Source organism: Salminus brasiliensis, chromosome 10, assembly GCF_030463535.1.
Source record: "Salminus brasiliensis chromosome 10, fSalBra1.hap2, whole genome shotgun sequence".
In the NCBI taxonomy this organism is placed as follows: Eukaryota; Metazoa; Chordata; class Actinopteri; order Characiformes; family Bryconidae; genus Salminus; species Salminus brasiliensis.
Genome location: NC_132887.1, coordinates 36,590,070 through 36,612,456, shown reverse-complemented (window position 1 = coordinate 36,612,456; position 22,387 = coordinate 36,590,070). Strand labels below are relative to the sequence as shown.

The following is a 22,387-nucleotide window of genomic DNA, read 5'->3' as shown; positions in this document are numbered from 1 at the left end:
AGATCCTTCTGTAGAGCTGTTTGGTCATGGGGGACGTTCCTGCTGGATCTGTTGTTTGGTAGCTCTGTATATGGTGCTATAAGGGCAGCTGCACATTCAAAGGGGTAGTTCCGCATACAATCAAACGTACACAGTTGTGTTCCCCATTTGATAGATTTGATTTCTATGCATAACACCAAACAATTCCTGGGCAAAACATTAAAAACATTCAGCACAGTCAGAACCAAATGGATTCAACACTAGATATATATGTTAGAGATACATATAAGGGATGATTTTTTTTACCCCCGGATCCAATCCAAGTACCCTGATGCTGACTGCCAATACCGATCCGAGTACCCTGATGCTGTTTGTCTGCCAATACAGATCCAATCCAATCCAAGTACCATATTGCTGACTGTCGGCCAATACTGATCTAATTCGATCCAAGTACCCTAATGCTAATGGTCATCCAATACAAATCTGATCCAGTCTGAGTACCCTAATGCTGACTGTCGGCCAATACCGATCAGATCGGAGTACCCTAACACTTACTGTCGGCCAATACCCCTCTGATTTCATCCGATCCAAGTAGCCTAATGCTAATGGTCATCCAATACAAATCTGATCCAGTCTGAGTACCCTAATGCTGACTGTCGGCCAATACCGATCAGATCGGAGTACCCTAACACTTACTGTCGGCCAATACCCCTCTGATTTCATCCGATCCAAGTACCCTAATGCTGACTGTCGGCAAATACAGATCCGACCCAATCCAAGTACCACAATGCTGACTGTCGGCCAGTACAGATCTGATTCGATCCAAGTACTCTAATGCTGATGGTCAACCAATGCAAATCTGATCCAGTCTGAGTACCCTAATGCTTACTGTCAGCCAATACAGATCCAATCCAATCCAAGTACTCTAATGCTGACTGTTGGCCAATACCCCTCTGATTTCATCCGATCCAAGTACCCTAATGCTGACTGTCGGCCAATATCAATCAGATCGGAGTACCCTAATGATGACTGTCAGCCAATACAGATCTGATTCGATCAAAGTACCCTAATGTTGATGTTCATCCAATACAAATCAGATCCTGTCTGAGTACCCTAATGCTGATGTTCATCCAATACAAATCTGATCCAGTCTGAGTACCCTAATGCTGAGTGTTGGCCAATACCCCTCTGATTTCATCCGATCCAAGTAGCCTAATGCTAATGGTCATCCAATACAAATCTTATCCAGTCTGAGTACCCTAATGCTGACTGTCGGCCAATGCCGATCAGATCAGAGTACCCTAATGCTGACTGTTGGCCAATTCTGATCCGATCACCCTGATGCTGACTGTCGGCCACCACCGATCCGATCTTTGTGTTCAGAGGCTTAGCTGCCCTGCAGTTGGAACAAAATGACTTACTTACTTACTGACTCAAGAATTCCTTTCTGGACATGAGACTTCCATCTCTAATTCTAGAGCACCTTTAAAGTTCAAGGTAGAATTCTGATAGATCGGATAGTGCCTTCAGCTTATGATGATTTGGGAGAAGATTTCATACTTATTCATACTTATATCTCATTTGCATAAATTATTTTCCTAGAAAGACCCTTTAGGGAAGTGAAATCACTCTGAACACTGGTTTCGTTTATTAATGACCAAATGACGCCGTAGCTGAGCAGCCATACCACTCAATCCAACGCTTCTGCACTGTGGTGGTCCAAACCGACAGCAAGACTGTACAACTGTGTTCATTAACAGCATTGGTTGGGTTTACGTAACGCAGGGCTCACATGAACCCAACCAACACTGTAAGTCAGTGTGATAATAGTCAGGGTGGACGTGTGATAGCTGACCACTTTGATTAACCACTTTGCTGAGGGGCAGTTCTTCATTCATTGTGGCCTCATTAAGGAATCAGGCAACTACTCATACACTAAGAAGCAGGGGATGAGACTAGCATGGCATTCCACATGTTTTACAGCTTCTTCGTGACGCTACTGTCCATTGTCTATCTTTGTTAAGCCACTACAGATGATCACCACAGATATTTTAGATCCTCATGACTCATAACTACCAGTGCAGAACATATGGCTGCAAATAGGTCATCTGCAGCACTGTGCAAAGGTTACCCTGTTTGGATTTCCATGGTTTTTCGTATCAGGAAACACCCAAAACACTGAGACCATGGCAGGTTATAACATTAGGTAACTACAACCTAAGATGAACATCACCACACAGCAGACTCCACCGTGTCATTAGTTGTTTAACAAAAATAACATAAAGTGTGAAAAATGAAGTACACCCCATTCATCAATAATCTATAGCTTGCCAAACCATCGTTAGCAGCAATGACTTGAAGTAAAAGTTTTCTGAATGACTTCTTTTCCTTTTCAGCCATTCTGTTGTAGATTTGCTGCTGTGCTTGGGGTCATTGTCCTGTTGCATGACCCAATTTCCCCTAGCCAATCTTTCGCATGCAATGTGCCCAGGTCCTGTGACTGCAAAACAAGCCTAAATAATTATCCCTCCACCACCGTGTTTGACAGTTGGTATGAGAAAGTTTGTGCTGATATGCTGTGATTGGTTTGTGTTTGGTTGTTCCAGAAGTCTTGTGGGTTGTTCAGGTGCAACTTTGCAAACTTACGCCAAGACAAGCCATACATGTTCAGTCTCTTTTTAATTGTATGGTCACAAACCTGAACATTTAACATGCTAACTGAGGCTTGTAGGGTCTGAGATGTAGCTCTTGAGTTTTGTGTGCAGTTTCTCAGAGGATTGCACAGCATAACCTTGGGGTCAGTTTGCTGGGATGTCAACTCCTGGGACGATTTGCAAGAGTCTTGAATGTTTACCACTAGTGAATAATATATTCACTATACATAATAAAAGCAATCTAATGAAGCCTACAATCAATCCGTTTTAGTGTCAGAAACTTAAGGGAACACATGAAAAGAGTGGCTTTTAAATTTAATTCAAGTGCTGATCTATCCTGCTCTGAAAATGAGCTCACACACTCAATCAGGAAAAAACACAGCGCATTCAACAAGAACAAAAGCCTTACATATTTTATACAGCAATAAGGGAAAGCTGCAGTTGCCTACTCAGAGGAACATCTTAGCACATCTAGCATCTATCAGTGGGAAGTGTAGTTTGTTAGGTTCTATTCTTTGCCATAGCTCGAAAGTGAGAGTTGACCAAGAACAAAGCAGTCCAGGAGCTTAACCATCAGAATGCAATTCCAAAACAGGAATCAATAACTGAATGGGAAGGACTAAAATGGAAGTGAGTAAAAAGAAGATTCCTTGTCTACAAAATGCTATTTAGGTTTGTGGAACTGAGCATACCACCCACGTCCGCATACTTTAGTAGTAGTAGTTGATGTAGGACATTCAGCTTACTGAACTGATTTTATATATGTATATATACCTGAAACATATACCTCTGTAATTAGCACGTTTCATGGCCTACAAAAATACCTCTGAAGATCTTCTGTGGTATCTGGCACCAGCTGAAGTCCTACAAGTTGTGAGGTGGGACCTCCTTTGATCATATCATTGAACCTTGGGTTCATGTTCACCCTGCTGACGGTTCATCTGCACTTTTGGTAGGTACTGACCACTGCATACCAGGAACACCCTATATGACCTGCCTGATGTTTTGGAGAGGTTCTGACCCAATAGCCCAACCTTCACAGTTTGGTTCTTGTCAAAATGGCTCAGATCTATATGCTATGTCAGAATTGTTCGGTATTCATGCAACTTTTGAATGAAACCAGACTCTCTCACAAAAACATCAAAAATCAATTTCCAATCTGGCTGTTCAGACTGAGTCGCATTGTTGCGTATCGGATATGTATCGGATCTCAATTATATATCAATACCACATATAAAACGGAGAATGTCAGATTCGGGGTGTGTTTTTTTTTAACACCTTCTTAAATCTACATATGTAAATATGTACAAATCTTCACGCTTGGAATCTGATGTGTTAGAAGTAGGAAACATGGACGAACGTAAGAATCTGAACCATTTTGACAAGAACCAACCTGCGATGGCTAGATGGCAGAGTCTGAACATCTCCACATCACATCAGTCTTGTGAGCCATTCCCGGTATGCAATGGTCAGTACCTACCAAAAGTGCTCAAAGGAAGGACAACCGGTAAAGCGGCAACAGGGCAATGGGTACCCAAGACTCATTGATGCAATCTCTGGAGGCCTAACCTCACAATTTGCAGGACTTTTATTGTTACCATCCTGAACTTCACATATAGAAACCCCAAAAGTTCATTAGTTGTAATCTAGCTTTCTTTGTGCTGTAGTCATGGCAACACCCGGTTCCTGTTCAGTTATCGTACCTACAGCAGCTTATATATCTCAATACTTTCAGGGTAAAATCACTATATTATAGGCTTTGAACGAAGCACTTGGAGACCGTGCTCGGCCTACTCTCATGTGCGCCTTTGCCCTAAATGTCCAAATTTTTGTTGTTACACAGATTAACAGTTCAGGAGCCTTTGAATTATTTCCACCTAACCTACCAGGCTACTCTTTACTGCTCCTAACTGCAAGCATTCATCAACAACCGCTCTTCAAATATTCATCTGAGCGCTGGGGAACAAAGGAGGAAGCGGCTTCCCAATGAGGAACAAGACTTAGCCTTGGAGTTATAAATTAAGCATGATTTGTTTCCTCTCTGGATAATTGCTCTGTTTTAGTGTTGTTTAGCTCAGCAATTATACATGCAGTACACAGAGCCATCCCCATGTCAACACAAGCTTAGAGTTAAAGTTTGCTGCACAGTTGCAGTGTGGTGTTCAAGAGGCGGCCATGTTGGCCTAGTACTGCTGTACTGACCTTCACACTGATTTCTACAACTTCTTGTCGCTTCGTTATTCACGATCAGCCATAACATTAAAACCATGATATTCTGGTTCCAATGGCACCTGTTAAAGGGGTGTTATCTACATATTAGGCCTATATTAGATCTACACATTAGGCAGCAAGTGAACAGTCAGTTCTTGATGGTGTAAGCAGGTAAAAATCTGATCCAATCTGAACCAAACTGTGATGTTCTAGACCACTGGGCCTGAACATCTCCAAACCATCAGGCAGGTCTTGTAGGGTGTTCCTGGTGTGCAGTGGTTAGTACCTACCAAAAGTGCTCCAAGGCAAGACAACTGGTGAAGCGGCAACGGCAGCGGGTCATGGGTGCTCAAGGTTCACTGATGAGATCCATGGTAGCTGGTGAGGTCTGGGTTGTTTTTTTATTGAAACTTGGTGTTTCATGACATGGAATTTTGATTGCCAGCCATTTCTGTGCCCTGCACTGAAATCCTTGAAAGCAAAGCCCCTATCAGCAAAGATAACACACCCTCGGGACAGGGGAGCTGGAAACGCTGTTGTTTATGAGCTTGATTCGAGAGGCTTTGGGTCGATCGGTGTGGCTTGGGGCTGTAGATTACTGTCTGACAGGAAGATAATGAAGAGGTAATTCATTTATTGATTGAGCTCTCTGGGTTTCTTCGAGTGGCTCATGTGAGTGAGACAGTATGTGTGTGTGCCAGTGAGTGTGAGCAATGTAGCTGGAGTTGCAGCACCATGGTTCTGAAAGAAAAAAAAATTCAAATGAATAGAAGTGAACTGAATTGAGTGTGTGTGTGTGTGTGTGTGTGTGTGTGTGTGTGTAACAGGAAGCTTTCTGCGTCTTTGTTTTGGTGGGGATCTAAACTAGGCCAGATCGGAGGTCAGATGAGTAGGAAATAGATAATGTCCTATGCACTGAGAATGGATTCTAGCGGCACCATTGAGATCCATTCAAAACTGGGCTTATTCATTAAACCGGTCAGTACCATCGCAACAATGGAGAGGTGAAAGGCACACGCTTAATTAACTAGGTTCTCGCTTCTTTTTATTTTGGGTTTCCGGACTCTGGTTGTCCCCTTTTCCCCTCCCCCCATCAACTAACTTTTACAGGGTTCTGATTGGTCCCTCTGGGTTTATCAGGTTCTATCTGGTCACCCTGAGTTTACAAAGTTCTGATGCATCCCCTGGGTTCAGAGGGTTCAGACCAGAGACTGGCTTTACATGGGTCTGATCGATCCACCAGGTTCTGATGGGTTCCCCCTTGGTTTACAGGATCATGTTGGATTCCACTGAGTTTAAAGGGCTCTGTTTGTTCCTTGTGGTTTTACTGGGTTATAACTGGTCCACCTGGCTTTGCAAGGTTCTGAACGGTCACCTTGGGTTAACAAGGTTTTGCTTGTCCCCCCTGAGTTTACAGGGTTCTAACTGATCACCCTGATTTTACCAGTTTTGAGTGGGTTCCCCTTGGTTTACAGGATTCCTGAAACAAGTTCAGAGGGTTCTGTTGGTTCCTCCTGGGCTTACAGAGTTCTAACTGGTCTACCTGGCTTTGCAGGGTTCTAAATGGTCACTTTGGGATTACAAGGTCTTACTGGTTTACCAGTTTCTGACTGGTCCCACTGAGTTTACAGTACCCTCTTAAGCCCCACTAATTTTACAGGGTTCTGTTAGTTAGTTACCCTGGATTTGCAGGGTTCTAATGGGACACCCTGAGATTACAAGGTTCTAATTGGTAGAACGGTTCTGACTGGTTCTATTGGGTTTATAGGGTTCTGCGTGTTTCTCTTGAGCTTGCAGGGTTCTGATCCCCTTCAGTTTACAGGTTTCTAACTGGTCACGGGGTTCTAACTGGTTCCACTGGATTTACAGGATCCTGTCGGGTCCCACTAAGTTTACAGGGTTCTACTTGTTCCTCTTGGGTTTGCAGGGTTCTAACTGGTCACCCTGAGATTACAAGGTTCTGACTGATCCCCTTCTGTTTACAGGGTTCTAATTAGTAGAACGGTTCTGACTGGTTCTATTGGGTTTACAGGGTTCTACTTGTTCCTCTTGGGTTTGCAGGGTCCTAACTGGTCATCCCGAGATTACAAGGTTCAGATTGATCCCCTTCTGTTTACAGGGTTCCAACTGGTCACCCTGGGAACTTTTTTTTATTGGTTGCCCTGGATTTACCAGTTTCTGACGGGTCTCACTGCGTTTATAGGGTTCTGCTTGTTCCCCTACGTTTACAGGGTTCTGATTGGCCCCCAGGGTTTACATATTTCTCACTGTTCACCTTGGATTTACAGACTTCTGATAGATTAAATCTTCGTGTTAAGGTAAAAAAAAAACTGATGGTGAAGCAAAGTGGAGTTTCCAGGCTAATGAGGATCTAGCCATGCTGTTTGCATGATGCTATTGGCTGCACATAGACTTCCATCACGTGCTAGCTACATTAGCCACACAGCCCTAGTGCAACACTAGCAATACTAACAGAACCAGACAGCAAAGGTGTCTTGTTTGACTATATATGGGGAAGGGGGAAATATCGCTAGACCTAGTCCACACACAAAAAGGTATGTGACGAGTACCGCAGTGTCAGTTAGCTGCTCTCGGAGCGCTTTCACAAATGAACTTTGTAACCTTTTGTAGGCGGTGGTTGGAGGAACAGAGATGGCGAAGGGTTGCAGATGTGATGCTGAAGCGCACACACACAGCTGTAGTGGACAGCTGCTGCTCCTTCCCTGCCAAAGTGAGAAGCTGAGACAACACATCTGCTACATCTGCTCATCCTTTTGTCTCATTCTGCTCCTTTTTTGTCCCTTTTATAATACACAGATCAGCCATAACATAAAAAACAGTGACAGATCAGGCAGCAAATGAACGATTGGGGGGAAATGTGTTCACATACGAAACTGAACCACTGTGATGGCTAGAATACTGGGTCCGAACATCTCCAAAAACATCAGGCAGGTCTTGTGGTGTGTTCCCGGTATGCAGTGGCCAGTGGTGACAGGGTAATGGGTGCCCAAGGCTTATTAATGCAACTTACAGGACTCTTAAAGGTCGCTGCTGCCGACGTCTTGGTGATACCAGATACCACAGGACGACTATAGAGGCCTTGTGGAGTCTAGGGGGGGGGGGGGGGGGGGCTACACAATAGTAGAAACATAGGTGGGGTCGGGGCACGTATACAGAAAACAAGGCGGGGAAAGAAACTACTCACAGGTGAAGATACACAGATGGGACTGTACTCATATCAAGAGTGGACACAGACACTGAGACAAGGAAAGAGAAGGACAAAGACCGGACTACAGACTTGAGGGGGGAACAGACCAACAGCCATGGGTTTAGTGGTGTACTGAAGATCCTGAAGCTTACAGGCTCACATCCTGCCTTCATTGCCTCCCATGTGTGACACACACTTACTCACACACCCTCTCTCTCTCTCTCTCTCTCTCTCTCTGTCTCTCTCTCTCTCTGTCTGTTTCTTTTTTTAAAACCCTTTTTATTGTGTCCCACCATGTCCATATGCCCTCACTGTCTCCCTCTCTCCTCACCTCCCTCCAGAACAGAGGTCACACATGCCCTCCTTATGTGTGAACCGAGGCTTTTCAACACCACTCAAGTGTCATCATCTATCTGCCCTCTATCTGTGTGTGTGTGTGTGTCTCTCTCTCTCTCTCTCTTACACTTTTTAATTCTCTCTCACTCTCGGTGCTCTACTCTGCTTCCCTCTACCCGTAATCATTCTCTCTCTCTCTCTCTCTCACACACACACACTTCTCCTGCCGGTTTCTCTTCTTGATTGGCTGCAATGCAGCGTCATATGGGCCACATGGCTGCTCTGCGGGTTGGTTGTTTATAAGCAGGGCTTCGTGGACACTCGGGTTTAGTAGCAGTCAGCTGATTGAAGCAGCCTGACTTGCCATTCTTTGCCGACCTCAAGCACACGAGCTGTCACTGCGATGGCCGCACTGGACGCGCTGGCGGTGAGTGAATCAGCTTTTGAGTGGTGCACCACTCTCAATGTCTCTCACTGGATGTAGGAGTCTTCTTCCACTTCGTCCCACTGTCTTTGCTTTTCTTGGCGTGCTGGTAACTGCTAGTTACACAGGGCTGGGGTTTGGTGTTTGGTGTTTGTCTCTCTCTCTCTTGCTGTGTCTCTCTCTCTCTCTCTCTTGCTCATGCACTTAAAAAAAACCCTGGCCTTTGATGTGTTCTCGAAGTCCCTTCGAGCGGGTACTGAAAGCGAGAGCAGCAGTTGTATTGCAGCTCCGCTTACACTTTTATGTCGTCGGGAGTTGAGTGTAGTGCAATATTTAGAACACTGCCTTCTGCAAGAGCTGCAGGAGCTTGTGGTTTATTGGTGTGAGTACGTTTAAAGTGTTTAACCCCTTACAAGAGTTATGAGGAGTTTGGAGGGTCGGGGTTATCACTTCACTCTTAAACTGCACCGTTCAAACGCACTCCATCGGAATTGCACCCTTAAATCACATAGCTAGTGACCCAGACCGGGCCCGAAATGGTTCTAGTCCTTGCGTTCTAGGAGGATGAACCATGTGGTTTACTAAATAGTGCTAAAATCAATACAGATCCAGACGCTTGCAGCCAATCAGCATGTGTCAGTGTCTGCCAGTCATATCAAATCAACAGTATTGGTTATTGGCAGCGTCCTGCTTGAGCGAGGCTGAAAACTGGCCTCTTTGTAAGGTACAGTGGTTCATGTCATGGTTCACGACGGCAGTAACCTACAGTTACCAGTCAGTGTTCTTGCTGAGCTTTATTATAGGCTAAGTTGGCTTGAATCGCCCCCACCTCCCTCCCTCCCCTTCACAACAGGAGTGGACGGTGGAGATCTGAAGGGGTCCACAAATTATAGTGCTATGGACAGCTGTCATACTACGAGCTACACACTAATTCTTTGGGTATAGATTATATCGCCACTGTCCAATGCAAAGAAATACATGCATGTCCAAAATAGTGACAGGATAGTTTACAGGAGATCAAAAATGATCTTAACTTTAAATGGAAGTCAATGGAAAATAAGAGTTTATACAAAGTAATTTAGAGCATTTCTATTGGTCCATTCATTCAGAATTATTTACACAGTGTGCAGAGCAGCTACAGGGTTCAAACCATGGAGAAATCAAAAATGGAAAGGCATGGTTTTCATTGGGCAGCAGCGATATACTAATCCTAATAGTGCGGGTATAGCAGGTTAGTAGGTAAAATATGAATGTACTGACCTGTCCTGTATGAACTGGAGGTGATGAAGCGTTGCTATGCCAACATACGTCACTGCAAGTTCACCTGCCGCCGCCATCACTGCCTTTGCATCGTTATGTCTGGAGCCCTGCTGGTGACATCCAACATAAGTAAACCTTGGCGTGGGAATGAGATAATTAAGTGGTGGCCACAACCTAGTATGGCATTGGGATGAGATAATTAAGTGGTGGCCACGACTTAGTACTTAGTACACGACTTAGGCACGGGGACTTTTTTTGGTTTCCATACCGTGTCAAAGTATTAGTGTGGTTTATGGTATTTTGGGGGGCTGCAAGTTGCGCAAATAACGCAAATGGCTCTACATGTACGTTGACCTAAGTGGACAAGCTTAATTTTATATCTGTGAAGTGCACTGCAAATGTGCCACTGCTCTGAATCAGTGGAGAGAAGCTGGTTAGCATTACTAGCTTAGTTAGCAGGAGAACAGTCAGCTCACCACAGAGCAAATGCAGGTCTGGCTGACTGAAAGCCCACTTATAAACGGTTAGATGAGTGACTTGGGTCGAGCGACTGCTGTCGAAAGGACGGAAAGCTGAAATGACAGTTTTTTCCCCCTGGTTTTGGATCTGTAGCCACTTGCTAAGCTAGCCTTTGCTAAGCTAGCTCGGCTAGCTAGCTAGCTGCAGCTCCACAGAGTAGCACACAGCCCAGAGCGGCTGCTGATGAACTAGCTAACTGCTGAGCGACCGACACAAGTGTTGACCATAAAAACTTGTGTCTGAGAGAGCGAAGGCAAACGGAGTGGCCGGTTCTGCCATGTTTGGACTTCTAGCTATCTGTACACAAGTTAGCCAGCATGCTAACCACCACAGCACTGTCGGAGTTCCAGCTAACTGAGGCTCAAATTTCACACGTTTAAGAGGATTAAAGCAGCTTTCCTGAGTCAAGGGAATGGATTTGGTATCCAGGTATCCCGATTCTCCCTTTCAAACAAACTCAGCAGGTGGGCTTGTTTGGTTTTCCCACCTGTTTCTCCCATCACTGAGCTCCCACAGCGCCCCCAACCCTGTGGCTCTTGAAAAATGCACATGGGACAAATGAGCTTATTTGGCCATGTACTAGATACCAGAACAGAACTTTGATACATCAGATATGCCGTCCTTTTGAGACACCGGCAACATTTCTGAACACCGCGGGATACGGGATTAGCGCTATGCTGCCTAACCGTTGTGGGGCCCAAATGGTCCAGCAGACTAAAGCACCGTCAGCATGCTGCTAGCCATCGGCAGCCGGGGGGCCCGAGAGAGCACAATTGGCCTTGCTCTCTCTCCGGTGCTGGTCGCCACTGGCGTCTGCTGGCCGATGCATCGGAGACGGGTGTGCAGTGCTTGCCTCCAGATACGCTTGTTATCTGGTGATGTTGCATCGGCGGTAAGAGGCGTTGGTGTATAATACGTACAGGCCGGGTAATTGGTGATCCAAATTGGATAGGAAATGGGTTTAAAAAAATCCAAAATAAATAAAAAAGTCTCCATTATTATATATATATATATATATATATATATATATATTCAAATCTGAGACTTGAATCCCTGGCTGCCCAAACGTTGAGTACGACTGCACTGTGATTGCATCAGGCCTCACATTACAAGGTTTAACAAGGTTAAAGAAAATGACTTATCATTGCTGGATCATACTTTGACTCATCAGAACCCACCCACGGGAATTCATCTGGAACATGTGACGTAAACACCATCGTTTTTTTTTTTTTGTTTTTAATTTTTTTGTGCAAAGTGTTAAATGGCTCATTTGCATATTGCAGCTTTCTGCATTGACAGTATTGCAGACCGATACCGACATTAACAGAATTGTTACCAAACCAAACAATGTACCGTGCAGTGCTAGTGCAATGTCTGAGATATGAGGACTTTTACTTTGCACAGTATTTCCGAGATTCTGAAATACTGAAAGGCACATTTAAGCTCTGCTTTAAAAAAAAGAAGAAAAAATCTATTTCCATCCACGAATGGCACATTTTCATATTAGCTGACTCATGTGATACTTTCGTTTTTGTTGGTCGAAGGAAATGCTCATGATAAAAAAAAAAAGTAAAAGTTCCCTGCTGAGAAACCTTTTTTTTTCCAGCAGCGTTTCTTAAAGTGAGCTCCATTATTCCACCTCACTTGGTTTGGTCTCATTCCGTCACCCCAGCGAGAAGCTGAAGAATAAGGGGGCGACTGAACAGGAGCTTTAATCAGACAGTACCTTCCTCTTGGATGTCGTGACCTTCTGACCAAAATAAAACAGTGGTTGGAGTTTGTACGGTGTGGTTGTTCAGATCTTCCACTGATTGTAATTGGTCCGAATGACCCCCACCATTCTGAGACCGCCACTATCGCTTGTTCTGAGACTTTTATAGAGTTACATATTATAGATTTTATTATATACATTATATATAAATTACCATGCTTGGACCCGGCTTCCTCCCATAGGTCACTCTGTTTACAGAGCCTAGTGGCGTATTAGCCACTAGTTTTACTTAGCGATCGCTACTGTTGAGCTCAGAGGGTAGATTATACTCTATTTATGCTGAAATATGGATAATAAATCTCATAACTATCTCTCATTCTCTTACACACACACACACACACACACACACACACACAGCTGCTCCTCTCATAGCTCTTAGCTTAATGCAGCCCAAGGACTGATCATCCATTTATCTATAAAAAAGTTGTTGGAGCATTTTCTCTATTAAAGCTTCTGTGTTCAAGGTTAAAGTTCTCTAAACTACACTCTGATATTCTAAGAAAAATAACCGGACTCCTTTAGTCAGTTCATTAGGCATATTTAGGCACGTTTATCTTATCTCCCGCTCAAAAATCCAAGTATTTTAATAGACTGACATCACTGATGAACAGAAAAGTATGTCCTATACATGGTCACCCATTTAAGGGACATACTCTCCTGAAACATTATTTTAATGCGTAGCATATTCATATGTTCGCAAAGGAGTCGTGCGGAAGGGTGTGTGTGCTGGAATATGCTTGGGATGGGCAATTTAGCCAGCCAACTGGCCTTTAACCTAATATGCCCTATTTGAGCTTTGTGGTCCATTTCCTTCTGCTATTGACCTTCTTTGCATGGTGTTTCGATAATTTTGTCCGATGGTTGCTAATCTTCTAATGGAAAGACCGTTTCCAGCCAAAATCTTTTCCATAGCAGAAACCGTTGGCTAAAGCTCTGTGGAAAACTGTGGAATATGTTTCTTTGCCTGTATAGGCTGCAAACGCCTTGTTGGTGTTCGGCCTGGAGTGCTGTGGAACAGTGTGTCCCTTATGCCTTTTGCATTAGGTTTGCATGAGTGTGTGTGTGTGTGTGTGGTTGTGAATACACACGTGCGCATGTTTGTGTTATATGTGTAGGGCATGTCAGGGCAGGTCTCCGGTGTGCTACACAGTGGCCCCCGGCATCATCTGCAGCCACGAATGCTGAGGTTCACAGAGGAATATGGTGAAAATTAGACAGATATATATTTGTAGGTTAGTTACTCCACTCGCTGCTCTGAGAGAAGATACTGTATCTCTGGCAGCTCTGCGTGGGGAATGGATTCTTGTGGATTAGGACTGAGGATTTTGGCTCCAACAATCTTGCAATTGCAAAAGCACCCACTTGAGCCCAACTGTATTTTCCAGAGGTTAGCGACGATAGCTTATCTCCAGCACACTCCCCATAAACATCTGAAAAGCTTGTTTCCCATTGAATGTAATTATAAAAGGGGCTCCTGAGTGGTGCAGCCGTCTAAGCGTTGGCCCTGTCATCAGGAGATTGAGGTCTAACTCCTGGTGATGCCACAGCCATACGTCACCGGGACTTCCACAGAGCATAACTGGCCACTGGGAGGCCTCCACATTTGATGTAAAATCACGGCCTTTGCTAAACCACCCTTGAAGAACGTTGGTGATGCAATGGACTGTGCAGAAAGGATAGGGTTGGTAAAGCTCCACATAACTTTCTTGGCATTTTTGAGAACCATGCAGCATTCAGAACATGAGAACATTTACTGGGGTTGTTTGGCTTGCTTTCTAGCAATCTGGAAGTTCCCCGGCTGGAAAAAAGATGTGAAAGTTTCGTATTTGGTCAATTTGAGCTGGTACAGACTGTCTGTACCTCTCTAGTCCTCAACAGCCTGAAAAGTCCTATTAAGACTTTTCAGTAAGAGCTGACTGAAAGTAATGAGCTGACTGTTCCGCTGATGCTCTATGGCAACGGAACAAGGCTCACGGGTGACGTATGTAGGTGATGCCATCACTGAATCTGATTCCTTGTGCTTACGCTGTGGCTGAAGGCTGCGTGTCCCAGGCTATCTCCAACCAGCCATGCAGGGCTTAAGCTCTTACAAAGAGAGCTCTGGCTTCACTTACACTTTGCATCATAAATGTTTCACATCTGTATTGTAAATAGATATGAAATATATGATCACATGATATTCAATTCCACTTTACTTCCACTGTCGAAAAAACAACCCACACACAGTTTTGTGTTTCACTTCCAGATGCCTACTGTAGGCATGTAGACATGTGAGTGTAAATCCGGGTGGTGCAACTGTCTAAGCGTTGGCCCTATCAAGCCTTGGTGAGAGCCACAACCAGCCGTGTTCAAGAGAGAATAACTGGAGCAGCTCTGAGCTAGGTGGGTCGGATGGTGATGCTAGCCAGCATGGGCGTCTGTTAGCTGACGTAGCAGAATTAGCAGTTAGCATTCTCCTCCAATTGCGTTGAGCTGATTGCAGCCTTATTGAATATCATAAGCATCTGAGCTCCAGGGTGGTGCAACTGTCTAAGTGTTGGCCTTATCAAGCCTTGGTGATAGCCACAGCCAGCTGTGTTCAAGAGAGAATAACTGGAGCAGCTCTGAGCTAGGTGGGTCGGATGGTGATGCTAGCCAGCATGGGCGTCTGTTAGCTGACGTAGAAGAATTAGCAGTTAGCGTTCTCCTCCAATTGCGTTGAGCTGATTGCAGCCTTATTGAATATCATAAGCATCTGAGCTCCAGGGTGGTGCAACTGTCTAAGTGTTGGCCTTATCAAGCCTTGGTGAGAGCCACAGCCAGCCATGTTCAAGAGAGAATAACTGGACTAGCTCTGAGATAGGTGGGTCAGATGGTGATGCTAGCCAGCATGGGCGTCTGTTAGCTGACATAGTGTTCTCCTCCAATTGTGTAGAGCTGTCCAGCGATGATGTGTTAATGGCAGTTCAAACAGATGTTGGTAGCCCTCATTGGACATACCGTACAGAGTCCAGACTTCAAAATGAAGACCCCTAGCGGATAGACTTCTCTCCCTGTAGAAACACTGAGCTAGCAAGTCTTCTGAAAAGCTAAAGAAGCTAAGGTAAAAGGTGGACATAGTGTCCTAGAGGTTCCTGTGTCATTTTTGTAGTTTTGTAGTTGGACAAAATTATGAATCTGTCCCTAATGGACGTTTTAACAGGGTAAATGCACAGTGGTCCCTGACTTGGACTCTTTGGCCTCTGCTGCTCCAAAGCACTGGCCATGTTGCAGCTTGCTTCTGATTGCTCACACGCTGTTACTGAATGCGCACATGCTATTTTTAGTGGCTGTAGTGCATGTGGTGATCTCCCTTGACCACTATTGCAAAAGATGTGGCTCTTTCTGCAAGCTGCAAGACGCCCCTTGTCAACCACCACAATGGGGCAGAGGCAGGAACCAGAGAACCCCCATCAATAATCACTATTATTCAGGCCTATATCTGCCAGGACCAAACTAACAGTGACACGAACTCCCGACCTTCAAACTCCCGTCTTCAATCCAGTGTCATGAGGTGCTGAATAGCTGAACGTATGGAGATATTTGTTCATGTCTACACCATATATACCACTTCACAACCCAAATGACTAGCACTGCCTCGCAACCGGTCATTTCCCTGTGGATTTGTTTGACAGCCCACCCCAATCAAAAGGCCTAGGCGTCCCGAAATAGAAGGTCATTTACACAATATTGCAGTCTGGTATCAATTTTCACCACAAAACACTAGCTCGAGCCTCGAGCCAGAAGCTCCTCTGTTATAACCTGTCATCATATCCCATTTTTCCTCAAAGAATTTTGCCCTATTTGGGAAAGCACTGTGTATTACTGCTGTCCCGGTAATGGCTTGCTGTTCTTCAAGGGTGTCACTAGAGATTTATGAATAGAGGGAGGGGGGGTGACTCTGTCTGGTGGCATGATTTCCTCAGATAAATAAAAAAAAGGTCAACAAATGTTCAACACGGGTAGCAACAGGCATAACATCTAGCAAAAACATGGTGCTATTTGGTAAAGTAAGGGGGTTTTCCCACTGGACTTCATATGGAGGTTCACATGGAATTCTCAAACTAGTTCTCAGACTGGTCCCAAACATACTGGAGTGGATCATTCTTAATAAGAACCTGATCTGACTATGATCCGACCCTACTCTCAGCTAAATGGCTCCATAGCCAGGTGCTCCCAGGTGTATCAGGGGCGCTAACATGGATTTTGGGTCCTACAACTCTTCCAAACAATTCTGCCAAAATACTCAAGTAGTACAGGGGCTTTTAAGGGCCTCCAAAATATACAGCACTAGTCCAGAACACAGGGCCTTCTTTCTGTATTACTTTCCCTGATGCTCCCGCCCCAGACAGGTCTGACCAATAACTGGTGGGAACGCTCTCACATGGGTTGTTGTGACGCCTTGTGGTGCGCTCTGGCCTTGACAAATCGCTCATGACAAAGCCCATGTGCAAACAAATCAAGCCAAGAGGAAAAATGCTCCAAGTTTACAAACCGGTTTAACTGATTCGGACCAGAGCAATCCAATGATGGGTGGGAAGAAAAAAAAGTCCTTAGATGAAGTTCTGGCTGGCCTGCTGAGCTGCCACCTTTCTTATGGTAATGTAATATAGCCATCGACAGGCTGACGAATGGAGAGACATCATTGAACAGCAATCAGTGAGGACTTTCTGACATGAACTTTGTAGACGATGTCTATAAAACCTATAGAAATTCAATATATCTAAAAATCGTTATCTTTGCTAAATCACACTGAGGAAATCACTGTGGAGGCATATGATCTATTTTACATACTGTTCCCTCAATGGTCAGCCAGACCAGTTTTTGGTCACGAGGCATTCCTACATGGCAAGGCCAGTGTTTCTCATTCCGAAGCTGCTCTTCTGAAAGCACTCAATTAGACTCTGTCCATGACGAATCGCTCATGAGAAAGCGAGCAATTTGAGCGACCATGTGAAGTGTTACGTAATTGCTGATCAGCTACTCATTCAGTTCAATGGGCCAGAATGATGACACGCCATCTGTGTGGAACTGCGAAACGGTTTCGGACGCCTCAAGCAGGCGGCGCACCAGAGAGAGCCGTCAAATATTGACGGCAGCCACGGGGGGAGTTCTGGGAACAGAAATGAAACAAGCAAATGATTTGACTGCTGTTGATGATGGAGGAGGAGGAGGAAGGGGATGGGAGGGTGGAAGAGGGGAAAACTGATGCATGGGTGCATTTCAGGGATCCAACAATGTGGTAGAAAGCAGTGGTTCAATACATACATCCCCACATATCAGACTGGAGTAAAGTGGACGTTTGGCCATTTTGACAAACCCAGGGCAAGATGCTTACCTGTTTTAGGTTTATGAGATTCAAAACTGTCAAAAACATAATAATTTAGCAGCAAAAAGAGGAATATGTTTGTAAATAGGTCAATAGACCTCCAGATTAGCTAGCCAAAGTCTCTGTTTTTCCTCAGTGGACCAGGAGTAAAGATATTACGCGACAAATATGTATTTTCTCTGTTTCTGGACATGGCAAACATCAGTTAGAGTAGTTAGCATAGTTAGCCACAGCAAGAGTCGTGCCTTGGCAACACAGTCACATTAAGGCACTCAATGTTGCTGCAGTAAAGTATAAATATACATAATTACTTGAAGATTTATGAAGATCTAAGCTAAATGAAACATTTTACAGTAATAAAACTGTTAGCTTGAGTTGTTAGCCTGTTTATTTTCTCTGTCTTACTGTCGTAGGACTTCACAAATGCCAGAATAGTGATGTTAGCTTTCTGATATGCGAATAGGAAAAGTAAACTGAGTACTCGAGTACCTGTGCACATCCCAGATACAGATTTTCATATCAATTTGCTATCAGTTTGCTGTAAAATCTGATTCTTGGTGTGTACTGTCACTTCTTTGTATTGGAGCTATAAGCTGCTAAAGTTGCTAACTGGGAATACCCACCAGTTTTCCGGCAACTGTTCCATATAGCTCCAGTGCAAAAGTAATGAAGCAAACCTTGGACATAAGACAAATACAACCCTGTTTAAATGAAATGCAAATTTACAGCTATTTTTCCATCCACAGAGCTACCTCAGGTCATCTGGACACCCTGTGAGCCTCTGACGACCTCTCAGATCAGTAGAGGAGGAGAGGAAGGTCAAGAGGAAGGGAGGAGGGGAGAGGAGAGAGGCCAACTGATGGCACTGAGTTGGATGCCCCAGTAAGGTCCTGGCTGGCCTGGAGGTCATGGGGTCGTTTACGCTGGGGAAAGCGGCACCGCTGGAGCTGCTCTTGGATGCGTGTATCCACGCTTTCGGTGAGTTTGGGCATGGGCACATTTCCACAAAGGCTAGGCCTTCCTTCAAGACAATGGACTACAGCAGGGATGCCCAAGATACAAGCTGTTGAGGACGTTTGATTTGGCCCACCAGAAAGTTGCCTTGAGCCACTATACCCTGTGTATTTTATCCTAAACATAATTTATTCAGTTACTTTCCTTTAAAATGGAATTTCTTAAATGATTACCTCGCAATATATGGAGAAAAGAGATTTATAAGATTTTAAAACTACCAAAGTCTTTATGGCTCTGGGCTCACCACAAATACGGCACTTTGGCCTCCAAAAATGTTTGGGTGTTCTGGACTATAACCAATTCATGTTTACCCCATTTTCCCACCCAAAGCCAATTACCCAATCCTTGTTAATGTGAACTTCCCTCATCACTAGGAGTGTAAAGACTAGCACATGTCTCTCCGACACATGTGAAGCCAACCACTGTCTCTGTTTGAACTGCCTCTGATGCAGCATTGCTAGGTTGCCAGTGCGCTCTGAGGAAAGCATGGCTCCCCAGCTCCGATACAACGGCTAACAGACGCCTGTGCTGACCAACATCACACTAGGAGTGATGTGGGGAGGAAGTGCCATTAACCCACCCATAAGAGAGCAAGGCTAATTGTGCACTCTCTGACTCCGGCTGCTGATGGCGAGCAGCATGACTGAGAATTTGAATCAGTGATCCACAGATTACAGTGGCAGCACCTTAGTCCATAAAAACAGTCATCCTGGAGCTCAAATCCAATCAGTTTTCAGCCCAAAAAAGTTTGTACCTTAGAGCCACATTAAAGTTTAGGGTCCTTTTAAAAAAGTCCGTTTTAAGTGGGTCTGTGGGAGATCTCCTCTAGGACTGAGCACATGTGTGTGTTTAACAGTGAGTTCTGTTGTTTAGATGATGAAGGAGAGCTGCAGGGGAACCAGCTGCCCCGGACTCTCCTGCTCATGCACCGCTGGTACGTCTCCTCTACAGAGCTGGCAGGAAAGCTCCTCATGATATATCCTTTACCTGCTCTGTGTGTATATGTGTGTGTGTGTGTGTGTGTGTGTTTGTGTATCTATATATTCGTTCATTCATCACAACAATGTCTATTCAAATTATAAATGCAAAAAGTGACATAATCAACAGCAAAATAGAGACACCCTGTGTCCAAATATTTGTGGACACAGCAGTTAGAGCTTCGGGCTATTGATGACAGGGGCTTGTGGGTTCGATACCTGGGCTCGGCAAGCTGCCACTGTTGGGCCCTTTACCCTCTCTGCTCCCCGGGCGCTGGAGTTGGCTGCCCACCGCTCTGGGTGTGTGTGTGCTCACTGGCCCTAGTTCACTCGTGTGTGTGGGGACACATTTCACTGTACATAGTACAGTGACAGATACATGCATCTTTACCTTTACCTTTACCTTTAATTAATGCATTAGCACCCATTGCTGACACAGATGTGCAAATGCACACACACACACACAGCCTAGCTTGACTCTCAGGAGCAGATAAACATGAACCTATTGGCCTAATGCCTAATGTCATGGGCATGAGCTAGAGGGTTATCCAGAGCCCTAGCACTGAGCTGTGAAATGCTCTGGAATGATTGATGGTGCTCCACCAAATAACTAATGCTCTCGTCATGGAATGCAATCAAATCCTCACAGCAATGCAATCCAAAATCTGGTAGAAAGCCTTCTTTCCTGGACAGTAGAGACGGTTACTCTAACAAAAGCAGGATCAACTTTTTTTTACTTTTTAATACCTTTGATTTCAATAAGCAAGTGTCCCAATACTTTTGCCCATATAGTGTGATATATATAAAGGGTCCATCTGGCAGCAGTTCTGTGATGAAGGCGTGACTACAGAGCATTCACACATGAACAGAGAAATGGAAATCCACATCTGTCCCCGGTGTGTACAGAATCGCATCTTACCCGCCGCACGCTACATGGCTCTCTCTGTACAGTCACAGCAAAAGCTGCTGTTAGGAGGCAGCAGTCATCTCTGGATGTGGTGCAAGCTGGGTGTAGTGTGCAGTATTTAAAAGAAAGAGAGAATCGTACACCGTGCAGTTTCAGAAACCACATACACAGGCCTGTTTGAGAGCCCAGCACAGTGTGAGGCAGGTACAGTGGCATAACTACTAGGGTGGAGGTAGGGGGGGTTCACACTGGGGCCTATGGCGTAGAAGGGCCTGCTTCTAAAAAACTTCACCGGGCCAGTCAGATAGATACGGCCCGGATTATAATCTAATGGATGCATTCAGCTACTTTAAGTTGCACCCATTGTTGACACACATGTGCAAATGCACACACACACCTTATCTAGCCCCTGTAGGGAAGCACAGCCAGTAGAATAGGACTCTTATGCAGGTGCAGGCTAGAGGGGTATAAAGCCCTCCAGCAGCATTGAGCTGTAGAGCAGTGGAAGAACTGTGTTCTCTGCGTTAGGAAGGGGCGTTGATCCTGACCTCCCGACCTCCTGACCTTGCTAGCGCTCTTGTCGCTGAATGCAATCAAATCCTCACAGCAGTGCTCCAAAAGAAAGCTTTCATCCCTGGAAAGTAGAGACAGTTATGGAAGAATTTCAGAAGAAACAATAAATGAATAAAAGAAACAATACTTTTGTCCATATAATGAATCGCTCCTCTGTCTATATCCTTTAGGTCTATATACATTTAAATCTATGGATTAAACAGCGGAGCGTGTGTACGTGCAACGATCCTAGCTGTGAGGCCAAACATGTTTCCAAACGAATGGAAAAGACCATTTAATACATTTACCGTCAGGTTCATCCCCAGGGAACTTTTTTTGCGTGACGGTGTGGTTTATGAATCACTAATGGCGCATTTAAATAATGGAAAATAGTGGCAGTGGCAGATTCCGGCGAAATGGTAAACCTGCCAGTAATCCCCAGTCATGAATTAGCAAACATGCTATCGACACTCCGTTTCCTCTCCTAACGTCACCATAAATCTGCTGCTCTATTTTGTTCACAAATGCCTTAACACCATACAGTATCTCACCAGTTAGCAACCATCAACGCTACACACAGCTGTGACGTCTATTTATCTCCTTCAGTGCAGTTATACTGCACAATATTTATCATCTTCATGAAAGCATGATATATTCATTATGTGGCAGTTGGTTTAGCCTAATGGATAACATCATTGTCTCCCATGAGGAATGCCAGGGTTCAATCGCTTAGCTATGCTAGCACATCTTTGGGTAAATTTGCCTTATATAGTGGTTGGATGTTTACATACATTACTTATCATCAACCGTTATTTTTCTGTCACAGAATAAGTCACAACATACATCTTCAATAGACCAAACACTGTTTTTTTGAGAGAGAGAGGGGGGGGGAGGGGGCTCTGAAATCGACACATGGCCAAAAATATAAATACACCCACCACAGCATCAGTTTGTCCAATGACCAAGGCCTCCTGCTAGTGATCATGATTGACTACGATTGGTAGCTTTCGCATAAAATGGGGTTTAATTAACAGCATTTAATTGACTGACCAACACACAGTCCAATGGGAATGTACAAGAAGCTTGGTGCAGATCATAGAAGGATGGTTGCAGATTTCCACACCTGTCAGGAATGTCTCTTGGAGGGAATTGTAAACAACTGCAGATTCCAAGATCATCAGTCCTCAAACTATTGTACATACGTACAAATTCTATGAAGCTGCAGTCT

General features: G+C 44.6%; 1 protein-coding gene across 2 annotated transcripts in view; it reads left to right on the top strand.

Moving 5' to 3' along the window:
- The window catches only part of rasgrp3 (RAS guanyl releasing protein 3 (calcium and DAG-regulated)), a 67,054-nt gene that overhangs the window by 18,982 nt on the left and 25,685 nt on the right, over positions 1-22,387 (top strand). Inside the window, exons 1-3 of one of the 2 annotated variants that reach the window (XM_072689979.1) lie at positions 8,729-8,815; positions 18,456-18,687; positions 19,597-19,699. In XM_072689979.1, the coding sequence (XP_072546080.1) occupies positions 18,618-18,687; positions 19,597-19,699 (173 nt within the window). In that variant the 5' untranslated portion in view covers positions 8,729-8,815; positions 18,456-18,617. Of the gene's footprint in view, positions 1-8,728; positions 8,816-18,455; positions 18,688-19,596; positions 19,700-22,387 lie in introns of those variants that run through there. The other variant, XM_072689980.1, reaches the window with a different exon arrangement.